Genomic DNA, 13,368 nt, shown 5'->3' on the forward strand with positions numbered 1-13,368 from the left:
ATTGTGCACCGTTCTAGGCTCTGGGGATACAACAAGACCCAAAACAGATTAAAAAACCCTGCTTTCACTGAGAATTTGGCCAGGGGAATGCCATAGTTCTGTTATGTTGGGAGAGAGATTCCTCTCAATGGATTCAGAGGCGGAGCAGGAAGCTCACAGCACCGGTGCTGTGACTACTGCAGGATTTCAGTAAATAAGTAACAGAGACCTGGTCTAAGGCTGAGGTAGAGGGTCGAGGAGAGAGCGGACGTGTTTGGGAGCATTTGGAAAGGATGTTGTAGACACCCGGATATGAGTATTGAAGGAGAGGGAGAGATCTTAAAAGATGCTTAGGTTTCTATATTAAGTGATATTTTCCAAAGTAGAGATCCCACTTCTCACCCAAATTTCCATGTTCCCTTCCTGTTTATTTCCTCTTTGTCTCCTTTCAGGTGAGAGATGGAATAGAAATCAGGTGCCCTGACAAGGATCCCTCCGACAGCATTCCCACCTCAGGTACACGGCTTGAATCCAGTGATTTTTAAACTCATTTGAGGCCTAAAGTAAGAGCAACCTTAGAATGACAAGGACTTTCTATACAATCTGAGAGGCACCCAAGATTTTTCAAGGATAATAAAAGTAGCTCTGAATGTACAGGTATACCTCGTCTTATTGCGCTTCACAGGTGTTGCAGTTTTGTGGGGTTTTTTTACAAATTGTAGGCAAGACCCTCCATCAGCAAAAAGATTACAACTCACTTTATTGCAATACTGACTTTCTTGTGGTGGTCTGAAACCAAACCCACAGGTTCTCCACATTATGCCTGCATATTTGTGAGTTTATGCCTGTACTTGATTACTCTTTAACTAAAATGTGATATGATATGGTGTGGTATGATACGCTATGATGTGGTGTGACATGATATGAGATGAGATGAGATATGAGATGATAACATTATCAGAAAGCATTTACTAAGCATTACTTTTGTACCAGGCCATAGTTAGCAAAGAGCACAGTGTTAGTTCAGTGAGCAGATGTCATTGTCCCTGCCTTTAAGCCTTGATGAGGTGAATTTGTTCTCCAAAAAGCAAAACAACCTCGAAGCAGGAAGCAAAAATAACCAGTCCACACTCCCTGTTGGAGCCAAATGCGGATGCACTCAAACACCACACAGAACAGGAAAACACGCTGCCTTATTTTTTTTTTTTCGGTGTTTTTTTTTAATTTATTGGGGTGACAATTGTTAGTAAAGTTACAGATTTCAGGTGTACAGTTCTGTATTACATCATCTATGGATCCCGTTGTGTGTTCACCACCGAGAGTCAGTTCTCCTTCCATCACCATATATTTGATCCCCCTTACCCTCATCTCCCACCTCCCACTCCCCTTACCCTCTGGTAACCACTAAATTATTGTCTGTGTCTATGAGTTTTTGTTTCTCATTTGTTTGTCTTGTTCTTTTGTTGTTTTTGGTTTATATACCACATATCAGTGAAATCACATGGTTCTCTGTTTTTTCTGTCCTACTTATTTCGCTTAGCATTATACTCTCAAGATCCATCCATTTTGTCAGAAATGTTCCTATATCATCTTTTCTTACCATCGAATAGTATTCCATTGTGTATATATACCACAACTTCTTTATCCATTCATCTATCGAAGGACATTTTGGTTGTTTCCATGTCTTGGCCACCGTAAACAAAGCTGCAATGAACATTGGAGCACACGTGTCTTTATGTATAAATGCTTTCATATTTTTTGGGTAGATACCCAGGAGAGGGATTGCTGGGTCATACAGTAATTCTACTCTTAATTTTTTGAGGAACCTCCACACTGCCTTCCATAATGGCTGCACCAGTCTGCATTCCCATCAACAGTGTATGAGGGTTCCTTTTTCTCCACAGCCTCTCCAACACTTTTTACTGGTTGTCTTGTTGATGATATGCTGTCTTATTAATGTGCCGTTTTTACTGCTGTTCAGTATTTCCAAAATGACTGTTGTTGGGCCATGAAAATGAGAGTCACGGAATGTTCTAGGCAGAGACCTTCCCAAAGAGGATTTGCCTAAGGCCGAGCCTTTTCCTCAAGGCCAGCCAGTCTGGGAGGGATGGCTGTGTGCCTGTGACTATGGGAACTCACGGGAGGGTTGTCGGGTCACCTGCACAACTCAAATCACCAGCCCGGGAGCAATTCTGCAGCAGTGAAGTAGGGTCCTGGAGGACGACTCATTTTTTCTTTTATCGATTTGTTCACTTGTTCATTTATTTATCAGATGCTTTGTTGAGTGCCTCCTATGTGCCTTGCAAGGTAGAAAATTAAGTTTGGAGCTGTCACAGGGACGAGCAGGAATCTTTCGGGGATGCAAATCTTTGTCGTCAGGTTGCCTCCTTTTGCAGAGTGTTAGAACAAATGAATGCCCTGGCTGTCAGCCTGCACCGCACGCATGTCTCAGCTCTACACACTCAAATAAAGCCAAATGACTGGCAAATCAGTCAAAACTCTTCTGACCCAAACTCTGGTGTGTGACTGGCTCTTGTGCTATGTTGCAGAATAAAAGAATAGCTGATCAAGATCTTACATACACACACTCACATTCTCTCACACTCACACACACACTCACACTCAGTCTTTTAACTTTTTCCACCACACTTGGTGACAACTCACACCTATTGGTTAGTTTACTAGCAGGATTTTGTGGCAGGAGCAAATGACTAGCTTCATACGTAGGCCCTCCAAGGCTCCAAGATGTAGTTATATATGTAGGTACTTATGTAGGTGTGTTTGTACAGAGAGAGAGAGAGGAGGAGAGAGAATGTGGATGTTTTAATAGCCATGCTCTTTGCAATGAAACAATATCCATCTCCTTTTAATCTTATCGTTCTGAAAGGAGGAGCTGTAAAGTATTTTGCAATCTGTCTAGATTACGTTCCTGTCATGACAATGATAACCAACCAATCCCTGAGAGCCTATCTCAACATCAAAAAGCCAAATAAAATGTGAACCTCTCCTTTATTCCCTGACCCTGACATTGTTGTTTATTGGCACTTGAAGGTGTAAGTGCAAGAAATCTCAAGACCTTGAGACCTGAGATACTCTGGTGATAGGAGCAGTTTGAATAAGCAGATGGACAGATTTAAGCCTGCTTGACCTAACCAGGTGGGCATGGGACCAAAACACTCTCTCTCCAACTACGTAGGTGGCAATACTTAGAGATCAATGCCGGGCCTATACTTCTGAGTCCCACCTGAAAAGTGTCATAGACAAATGGCCACAGCTCCCTAGACTATAATGAGAAACATATGTCATTACTGTGCATAATCTAGGATGAGACGTTTTAATCATACTTGTGACTGCTGGGGTAAGAAGAGGACTTAGCACAGGGCCACATTATTATTTTCCTTTGATTATTGTCATGTTTCTGGTGAGGTCGTTCACTCTTCTGGAGATCACGTTTGCAATTTCTAATCAAGATGAAGGCATCTGATACATACTTATAAGAGCAGGTTGTCTTATCTTTAGATTCCCAATGACTCAGCACCTGGTAGGAACCCATAAATATTTGTTGTACTAATCTGAACTGTCCAGTATTTGTAATTCAGCCAATCAACAATTCTCAGGGTTGAAAAAGATCTTAAAAACCGGCTAGACCAAAGAAACCTCTGTTAAAACGATTTTTCTTATAAAATAACTACTTTGCCTTCAGAGTTGTTTTCAAAAACCTTCTTTGTTAGTCCCCTTTCCTAGTGTTTCTCTCAAACCATCCACAGACATACCTAGCTAAACACCTAGGTGTTTCAAAACAGGAAACTGCCTTCATCAACAGGCCAGGGCAGCCAGGGTGCCTCACTCTCATGCTATCAGAGCCCACAGGTGATAAACCTCTTCCACTGATCCATGGGAAGATACATTGAGTTGATGTAAGTAGTTTTTTTAATGATCAATTTGCATTTGGTAGCTAATGGATGCAAGCTTCTGTTTTTTTCATCCTAGTCAGTTCACACGTGCAGTTTGCTGGGTGGTATCTCCTGAGGGCATTACAATTTCGTAAATTCTTGTGTCATTTTATATGACTCCATGGCCCTAATATAGTTGGGGTAACTGAAAAAAATTATGTTGGGCCCAGTAGTTGATTTAAGGTTTTCCCAGTAAGAAAAGGAGTAGCATTTTGCGAACAAAAGAGTGGTAGTAATAAGGAGCCTGAGGGGACATGGCTCCTTGACTGTCCTTTGAAGTTGGCTGTCTTGAAGTCAAGCTGCTAATTCCATGTGGGGGGTGGGGATGGGGAGTGGGAGGCAATCTATAGTATTTGGAAAGTAGGAATCCACAGTGCTAATTATATGTCAGTGTCACCAATAGTATGAATCAGAACTATTCATTCATTTAAGCCATTGATTCCTTTCTAAGTCCCTGATGTCATTTATTTCACCCATTTGGCTAAAATGAGCTATTCAAAAGCTGAGATGAAAAATGCCCCAGGTTACAGCACTGGGTGATCCCTAGGGGGTTTCACTTCATTGTGAACCAGCAGTGTGATGTCCAGGGTAGACCCTGAAGCTGTTTCTATAGTCACCCCTGCTCATGGGACATGCACTTAACATAGGACTAGGAAATAATGATGCCCCACAGGGAATGACAGCCTGCTTGTCCTTAGGTGGGACCAGTCTACTAAGCAAGGTCAAACTCACCCCAAGATGTTTGGATGAATAAGTGTTTCTCTTCCCTGTAGTGTCCATCACTTAAAGTTTCAATTGCTGTCAGAGCCCTGACACAGAGCCCCTTACTTAGCTTTTCATTTAATTTAACACATTTCTTGAGCTCCTACTATGTGCAAGACACATATTTCTTCATATAAATTCACACTGAAGCATTTCAGAGGCAGAAATAAGGTTCCAACCTTGTGCCAGCAGTTTACCACCATTGCGAAAGCCTTTATATAAGTCTCTAAAATCAGAAAGCTTATGGGTTGAGCAGCCCTAGCTGACAATTGAGAGGAAGTTGGTTTTTCAGATTATGGCCATGGGTGGTTTAAGTTGTTGAGTTACACAAGATGAAATTCCGAAGTGCCAAGTCTTTCTCCTGGGTGTAACTCTTTATGTATAGAGGGTAGTTTCCCTAATTCTGTAGTCAAGTCTACCATTTCCTTGCTATTCATGATATTTCATCATGATTTGGATGGCCTTCTGATAAGAGGTCCCCGCTGTAGAAATCTTGATGAGTTAATGATGTATTTATCAATCTCTTTCAAGGTGGTGGACAGTTTGTACCAGATAATGTTTAGCTAATCCACCCACACTACTTTAATCTTATCTCTAAATAGTTCTTACCCCAAGGAGAGCAATTGCTAAAGTGCTTTCCATGCTGTGTCTTTATCATATATGATGATATTAACAAAGCTTAAATCAAGGTCTACAGATATTAAACCAATGATGTGTTGGGTTCTATCTTAATAAGATCCCAGATAAGTCAAACTCCTCCCATCCTAGTCTTGGCTTATTTCATTTATTATCTCTTGCAGAAAATCCTTTAAAAAGGCTAACAGGACAACCCCCCCCCCCACCATACACACACACATATCTGCCCACACATATCATGGACACAGATACAGGCATGTGTGTGCATGTACGTGTGTGTGTTTTCTGTCTGTTACCAATTTTGGAGACAGGAATGGCAGTTTCAGCTGCCTCTTTATCAGATTGTAATGTGCTTTTGATGCAAATCTATCCATCTCTTCCATATTTTGCCAGGCCCAAAGATTTCCCCTATGCTTTGCACACTTGCTAGTGTTCACAGAATTCACTGTATTACACATTATGGCAACAAGAATATGGTGATTGACAGTCATTACTAGTAACTAAAATAAACCCTCTATAGTTGATGGAAAGAGGTCTTATTTTCTGTTTTGTTGCCCTCCCCCCCTATTTTTACCCACAGCCTGATTCCTTTGAGGGGAGGTCATTTTTAAATTCTCAGGCTCAGCCCCATGGATATGTGCTAATGTGTGCAGCTGGCTTTGTGATTTGATATTGTTCTTCTAACCACATATCCTTGGGCCCACCGCAAACTTACTAAATCAGAAATTCTGAGGGTCAGACCAACCATCTGTGTTTTAACAAACTCAACAGATGATTCTGATGCATGCTCAAATTTAAGGATCATGAATCTCTGTATTTTGCATACACACATGGACAATTATGTACGTTGGTGTGCATGCTATCGTAGGAAAAGGCAGGGACTTTTACTTTTCCAGTGAGAGCAAATCCTCAGTGGGAGAGGCAGTTCCCCATCTGCCAACAGCATGGAAGTCAGGTAGACAAGACGTCTCCGTGGAAGGAGACAAGACCTGGGTCTCTAAGACCCTTTGAACACTGTTTCCACTGAGTGTTAACGCAGCCTCCTCTGCACGTATAATTATACAACCATGATTTGGATGTTGATGAGTGAAGTGGGCTACATGTAATCTAGTTGTGTTGAAAGCATCTTCTGTTTTCTGTATTTCACTGCGTGTTTATAGAGTAACTTGGCAAAGAAGAGCTGGTAGAAAGCCTCTTGCACGCAAGTTTCAGTTTATCCATCTTGAGCAATGGCCCACTGAAATGATGGGTTTCTTCCCCCTGGGAGCGAGCCACTCCCTGGTGCAAATAATATATTAGACTTCTCCCAAGGCAGGAAAGCAATTTGACTGTTTAGTTCAGCATTGATCCACTAAAGGCGATGGAAAGCACATTGAAGAGGAAAGATGGAGCTAGAGCAAAGTCAGGGTGGCTATGGGAGTCAGGTACGCTAAGGGCGTGGGAGGTATTGGGGAGAGTGAGAGATGAGCTTGTGATTTGAGGTGACAGAGCTACATGTGGCATAAGGAATCTTAGGTGTGATCCCCAAAATGTACTTGGATTCACATGCATATGTGTATAAGGGAAAGGGGTAGATAGATATAGTACAAGTGTATGTATGCAGGTTATTGTATATGTGTGTGTGTGTGTGTGTGTGTGTGTGTATACACATACATATTTAGAGAGAGAGAGGGCTCATGAAATACTCATGTTAGTCAGGCATAAAAGACCTGTGGCCCTAACCTACCTTTCAATGTTATTTTTTGTTAGTTTCCTTCTATACCCTTCATTTAAGCCAAAATGTATGACTATCTGTTCTTCACAGACACCGCATGCTTTACCATCCTTTATGCTTTCCTCTCCATCACCCACCTCACTCTGCCTCATAATGTCCTGAGGCTCAGTTCAAACATTACCCCCTCCATGAAGCCTTCTCTGAACCACCCCACCCCACCCCTAGAGGCAGATCACCTCTCAGCTCCAGAACTTCGTGTCACTTTATATTGCTGAGTGTTTATCAGCCTATAAATTATTGTAACTACGGATTCCTTCTTTTTTTTTTTTTTGTTTGTTTGTTTGTTTTTTTGTTTGTTTGTTTTTGTTTTATTTTATTAAATTTATTGGGGTGACAATTGTTAGTAAAATTACATAGATTTCAGGTGTACAATTCTGTATTACATCATCTATAAATCCCATTGTGTGTTCATCACCAGAGTCAGTTCTCCTTCCATCACCATATATTCGATCCCCCTTACCCTCATCTCCCACACCCCACCCCCCTACGGATTCCTTCTTAGCCTGTGAGCTTCTTGAAGGCATTCGACATTTCTGATTACTGTATAGTCCCCAGTGTACCCTGCCACTGCTTGGTGTTGAATATGTTTGTCACATGAGTAAATAGCTGCGTAGTGACATCACAGTACGTGCTCAAACTCAAGGGATACAGTCAGGCTGTGAAAAACAGTTTGGTGGTTCCTCAAAAAGCTAAACATAGGATTAGCATATGACCTACCAATTCCACTCCTAGGTGTATGCCTAAAATAATGGAAAAGGCATTTACATAAATACTTGTACATGAAAGTTCATAGCAGCATTATTCACAATAGCTCAAAAGGTGGAAACAACCCAAATGTCCATTAAGTGATGAATGAATAAACAAAATGTGGTATGTCCATACAATGGAATATTATTCAGCCATTAAAAGGAATGAAGTACTGGCGGCACATGCTATTATCATAAGAGGGGTGAGCCTTGAAAACATGCAAAGTGGAAGAAGCCAGACACAAAAGGCCACCTATTGCATGACTCCATTTATATGAAATATCCAGAATAGGTAAACCCATAGACAGAAAACAGATTAGTGGTTGTCAAGGGCTGGGGGAAGAGGGGGAAAAGGGGAGTGAATGCTTAATGGGTGCAGGGCTCCTTGGAAGGTAATGAAAATGTTTTGGAACTAGATAGAGATGGTGGTTGTACAACATTGTGAATATGGTACTAAATGCCACTGAGTTGTTGACTTTAAAATGGTTAATTTTATATTATGTGAATTTCACCTTGATTTAAAGGAAGTGGTATAAAAGCATTTCTTTATACTTTTTACTTTAGAGAAACTGTTTTTTTTAGTAGGATGATGTGATATTTTATCCCAAATATGACCAGATCCTAGAATAAATGATCAAGTGTTGGTTGCATGTCCACCACAATTCCTTCCTTCCTCCTGAATCATACTGCCCAGGGCTACTTCATGCCCTGAGGGTGACTGCTCACCTTGTGACATCAGGTCCCATCACAAGCCAGGAGACGCCCCTTGAGGAGACTGGCAGTCAGGATCCACGGTTGCTGTTGCTGAGCCTTCTGACAAGAACGGGCTCTTAATATCTTTGTCCAAGCTGAATTGCTGTTAAAAATAGACTTGTAGCTTTCCTGGACGATCTTTATTTGTTTTCCGAGGAGCTAGGAAGCCCGATCTTGCATTCACTCCCGCTTGATTCTCAGTTCACAGGCTGAAGCCGGCGGACATCAAGGTGATCGCAGCCCTGGGCGACTCTATCACTGTGAGTTACCCCAGCTGTAGAAGGAAGGGGCAGGAGAGGAGCTGGCCTTGACTCCCTGGAGAACGTGGCGAGAGGAAACCTCACTCCCAGCCCGTGCACATTGTTATCTCGGGTCCTGATCTGCAGTCCCTTTCCACCCCGGAACCGGCATTCCTTGCCCATCTCGTTTTCCCGCCTCCACGTTAACCTCTTCGTTCCTCTCCCAATGCTGGAATGAAGGGAAGAGCGGGAAGTAGGGGGACCCCAGAGGGAGCATTTGTGACAGACGTGACCCAGCCCAAATCGCAGAGCCTGTCGGTGGAGGGGTAGAAATGGACTGTGTCTCCCACCCACATGTATTGCTCCTTCAAAGATCTGGTGCTTTGTTTGTCCGTGTAGAAAAGTTAAGGGTGTGGGTGAAGAGAGGCTAAGACAGGAACGAGTGTTCATGGGGGTCAGTGGAAGAGCCAGAGCCACTAAAAATGATCCCAGCCCCTCCCTGCAGTCGTTCTGTGGTGACACCCCACGCCCTGCAAAGAGCTATCCATGAAAAGCCAAATCAGGCCCTTAGAGAGCCTGGGTGGGGTGTGCTACAGGCTCCCAGACAGAAGCTTCTGTTCAATAGTGGCTCATTAGGGAGGAGTCCAGCTGCTGTTCTCTGGGCCAGTGGAAGTCGGGGCCTCCTCCTGAGTATTCCCCAGAGACCAGCTGGCACTTTTCATGTCTATGGCCTGTTCACACTGATATTATCACACTCAATATCCTCAACAAGATCCTGTGAAGCATGACTGTTCTTAAACTTAGCCAATAAAGAAGATGAAGCAGGGTGAGGTAAAGTCTGTGCCCACGGCCACACTGGACCAGGACCAGAACTCACCGGTCCTGACTCGAAGTCCAGAATTCTATCCCTGCACTATAGCTGTCCCGTCCAGGACTCCTCAGTGACTCTTCACCCCCAAGGCCGTATTGCTCATAACCCTCCGGGAAGGACAGACAGGCTGGTCTTAGCATGGCTTATCCCCATCCCTGCCTGCTGCTGTGGCCCGATGTCACCATCCCCCACACTCCATCGCTCCTTGGCTCCTTGACATGCTCTGGGAATAAGGAGTCTCAGGAGTCAGCACCGCTGTTCAGGACTTCCTGGGGAGGCAGCACTTTGAATGTGACATATCTGGCAGGTGGCAGAGGAATTGGGCACCAGAGCAGGGATCACACCAAAGAGGGGGGACCTCTCATCGAGGCCCAGCCTCCTCCAAAGCCCTCCTTCCAAGGCTGCCTGGAAGGCCAGCCTTCAGCGTGCCCTGTGGAATGGCCCTTCTCATAACATAAATGGTAGATATGATAGCTGGCATCATTATTAAAGGGCTTTAGGCAAGGGACATGTACCTGCAGAGTGGGTCCAGATTGTGGTTTTAAAAGACCCTGCTTTTTCTTCAGCTGAGGTGTAGGTCCATGGTATTTCATCGGATTAATTTTTTAAATTGTACATGTTAGATATATTTATATAAAAGGATTACAATATGCTTCCTTTTATGACAGACTTCATAATTTTTTTCTTTAAATGAGGAAAACAGGACCCAGAAACGTGTCCTTTTGGAAAATGGACACTGCAATCTAATTTTCAGATACTCTTTTGCTAGCCTCGTGTCACTTGATCTTGGGCTGGACAGCATTTCTTAGGGTGAGGCTGAGCTGTGGCTGGTCCAGGATTCCCAGCAGGAGCTCTCACTCATCTCTGAAAAGGCAGGACATGTATGAAGATGGGATGCTGTGTGGCCTCAGGATTCTAGAAAGGACCCAGGCGTTCCCAGCCAAGACAAGATGCAGACCTTCTGACCAATGGGCAGGGAATCTCACCCCTTTGTTATTCCCTCTCAGGCAGCTAATGGGGCCGGGTCCAAGCCTGGGGATGTCTTGGATGTCCTTACTCAATACCGAGGCCTGTCTTGGAGGTGAGTAAGGGAGTGGCAAGGCCCTGAAGACCCCTCATGGCACTGCAGGGTGGACCGCTGGGATTATAGAAAACCATTCCTCTAGCAGATGGTTGAGCCACCTAGTGTTTTTCATGAGAAACTTCCAGGTTTAATTCAAAGAAGGTATTTATCAGCTTCCCCAAACCACTGCACTCCCCAAAATAAGAGCTGGGACCTGAACAGGAGGAGTTTGGGGGAGAAACTATATAAACATTTGCGTTACAAAAGCTTCTCTAGCTTCCATTTCTCCTTCTGGGAAGTAATCTCGAAAGGAGGCAGTGGTCTTTGGAATCAAAGTTAAGTCTGAACCCTGGCTATGCGGCTCTGTGCAACCTTGGGCAAGTTACTTAACCTCTCTGAGCTTGTCTCCTCATCTTTGATGCAGAGATAATGTTGCCTGAGCACTGTCATGAGGATTAGAGAGAATTTAAGCACCCAGCACAGTGCCTGACACAAAGTAGATATAAACGGGAGCTGGTATGATTATTAAAGGGCCTTCGTTTTACAGATGAGAAAGCAAAGCTCCAAGAGGGCAAGTAACCTCCAACGTTACACAGCCAGACGGTAAAAGAGCAAGAAGTAAAGTACATGGTTCCTGATGCCTAACCTGGCACGTTCCCCCATCGTGTATTGCTTCCTGCAGGCTTGCTCCTGCCCTGGCTGAAATCAGATCTAGGCTGCCACAAACTACAGTGATCAGGCCTTGGCTTCTGTGCTTTGAACCCTCGGCTCATGCTGAGCATGAGAGGGCAGGTTTGGTGTTTCTTCAACCTGGAATCTGGCTTCTCTTACACTTCAGTGTTGAATCCCTGGCATCTTCCCTCGTGATGCAGCACAGAGTTAAACCCCAAACACTCTCAGAACTTTTAAAACGTTCCCAGGCGCACTTGGCATAGGATAAGGGAAGATGGAAAAGCAGGGAATCCAATAAACTCTGGAATGTTACATGTTTTCATGCCTAGAAACCCATCCAACTTTGATTTCCTTGGCATTTTAGACATGGCTTGGAAGATGGGGTGCTCTCTAGAGATGCCCCTTAAAAAATGGGTTTTCCCAAGCCAAACGGGAAGAGAACCATGAGGGCAAACCTTTTTGCTGTGTTTTCAGTAATAATAGCAACGCGCAGCTGCAGTGGCTAGTGGGGTAAGGCTGGCATCTGCACGCAAGGGTGGCTCACTTGCCGTTTGGGAGATGGGGAGAAGGGGGCCCACTTGGTTCCCTGCCCCAGTGTTCATAATGCTCAGAGTTAAAAACCAACTGTCAGCCAGGACCATTTAAATCAGTTTCTTCTGTGGATGTTCCGGTTTGTGAGGAGAAGGGAGAGGAGTTGCTGTACTCTGGTTTGTTTTTCAGGGTTTGTTTGTTTTAAACTGAGACAGGGCAGGCTCCGAGTCCCCAGGGTGTTTCTCAGAAAGGTCTGTCTCGGTAGTGTCTGAAGAATTTCGGCGTTGCTGGCATTTTCAACCTTCATTTTTTTTTTTTTTTTTGTTCCCACAACACAGCGTTGGCGGAGATCACAACCTCAGCAGCGTCGTCACCCTGGCCAGTGAGTACTTGCTCCCGCAGGGACTTAGGGCGGGCTCTCGCGGCCATCCTGCACGTTACGTTTCTGCAGCTCCCTCTGGCGGTGGCCGCGGACTTAGCAGGAAACCGGGTGGCGGGACACAGCTGTATTCAGCAGGGGGCGCTGCTTCCCCGAGGCGGTATACCTGTTTGGCTTCTTGACAGTGACTTTAAGCATGGAAGATTTTTTTATTTTTTTTTTAAGAGAGATTGTATTTGTCCAAGGAAGGAAGAGAGAGAGGCCAAATCTTAGTGCAAATCATTATTAAGAAATTATTCAAGAAAGAAGGAAAGGAAACCCATCTCTGCTTTGCCTGTCATTCTGAGCAGAGCACCTTTCTGAGAGGCATTGATCTCGGCTTGTGCTGCATTGGACACAGTTGCGTGCAAAGACGTTGAATTTCTGTGTGTTGCTTTAGAAATGCTGTTCTTGCAGCAGGAAGAGAGGAAGTTGTTCAGGCTGTGCAAACACAGACGTATTTGGGGCCTGAAGTTTTCCTTAAGTTATTTCACCAACAACCTGCTTGGAATGATTTTTTAAAGACTGGCTATATTCTCTGATGGACCTTGTCTTACTTATCTTTTATTCTGCTTAGTGTATATACATCACAATGCTGGTTCTCAAAGTATACTTGTGATAAATGTTTATATTGAATTATTTTCCCTTAAAATCTTCTGGCAAATAATTTTGCCTGAGGGGAATTTTATTGGCCCCATTCTCATTTACTTTTCTTGCACTTATTCCTTTGTAATAATCTTTAGAAGCGAAGAAATTGCTTGAGCTATAAACTCACTAGGACTTTGCTGAGAGGGATGCTTCATCTCTACATAGACAGAGCTGATTGACCTTCACATTTGATACGTTTTTGCTACTTGCAAATCCTGTTTAAGTAGATGCCCTTCTGTGGCACAAGAACTCCCTGTCTTCTTTATTTCTAGGTCTACACACAAGAGCTATAAATAAGCTCTCCTATTGCTAGGAGATGGTTT

At 43.8% G+C, this 13,368-nt stretch overlaps 1 protein-coding gene across 2 annotated transcripts in view; it reads left to right on the forward strand.

Moving 5' to 3' along the window:
- Positions 1-13,368, forward strand: part of PLB1 (phospholipase B1) — a 138,883-nt gene that overhangs the window by 65,996 nt on the left and 59,519 nt on the right. For both annotated transcript variants that reach the window (XM_074331834.1, XM_019735316.2), the window contains 4 exons: positions 432-495; positions 8,805-8,863; positions 10,721-10,794; positions 12,318-12,361. In XM_074331834.1, coding sequence (XP_074187935.1) covers positions 432-495; positions 8,805-8,863; positions 10,721-10,794; positions 12,318-12,361 — 241 coding nt within the window. The remainder of the gene's footprint in view (positions 1-431; positions 496-8,804; positions 8,864-10,720; positions 10,795-12,317; positions 12,362-13,368) is intronic.

This window comes from Rhinolophus sinicus, linkage group LG05 (assembly GCF_036562045.2).
Source record: "Rhinolophus sinicus isolate RSC01 linkage group LG05, ASM3656204v1, whole genome shotgun sequence".
Lineage (NCBI taxonomy): Eukaryota > Metazoa > Chordata > Mammalia > Chiroptera > Rhinolophidae > Rhinolophus > Rhinolophus sinicus.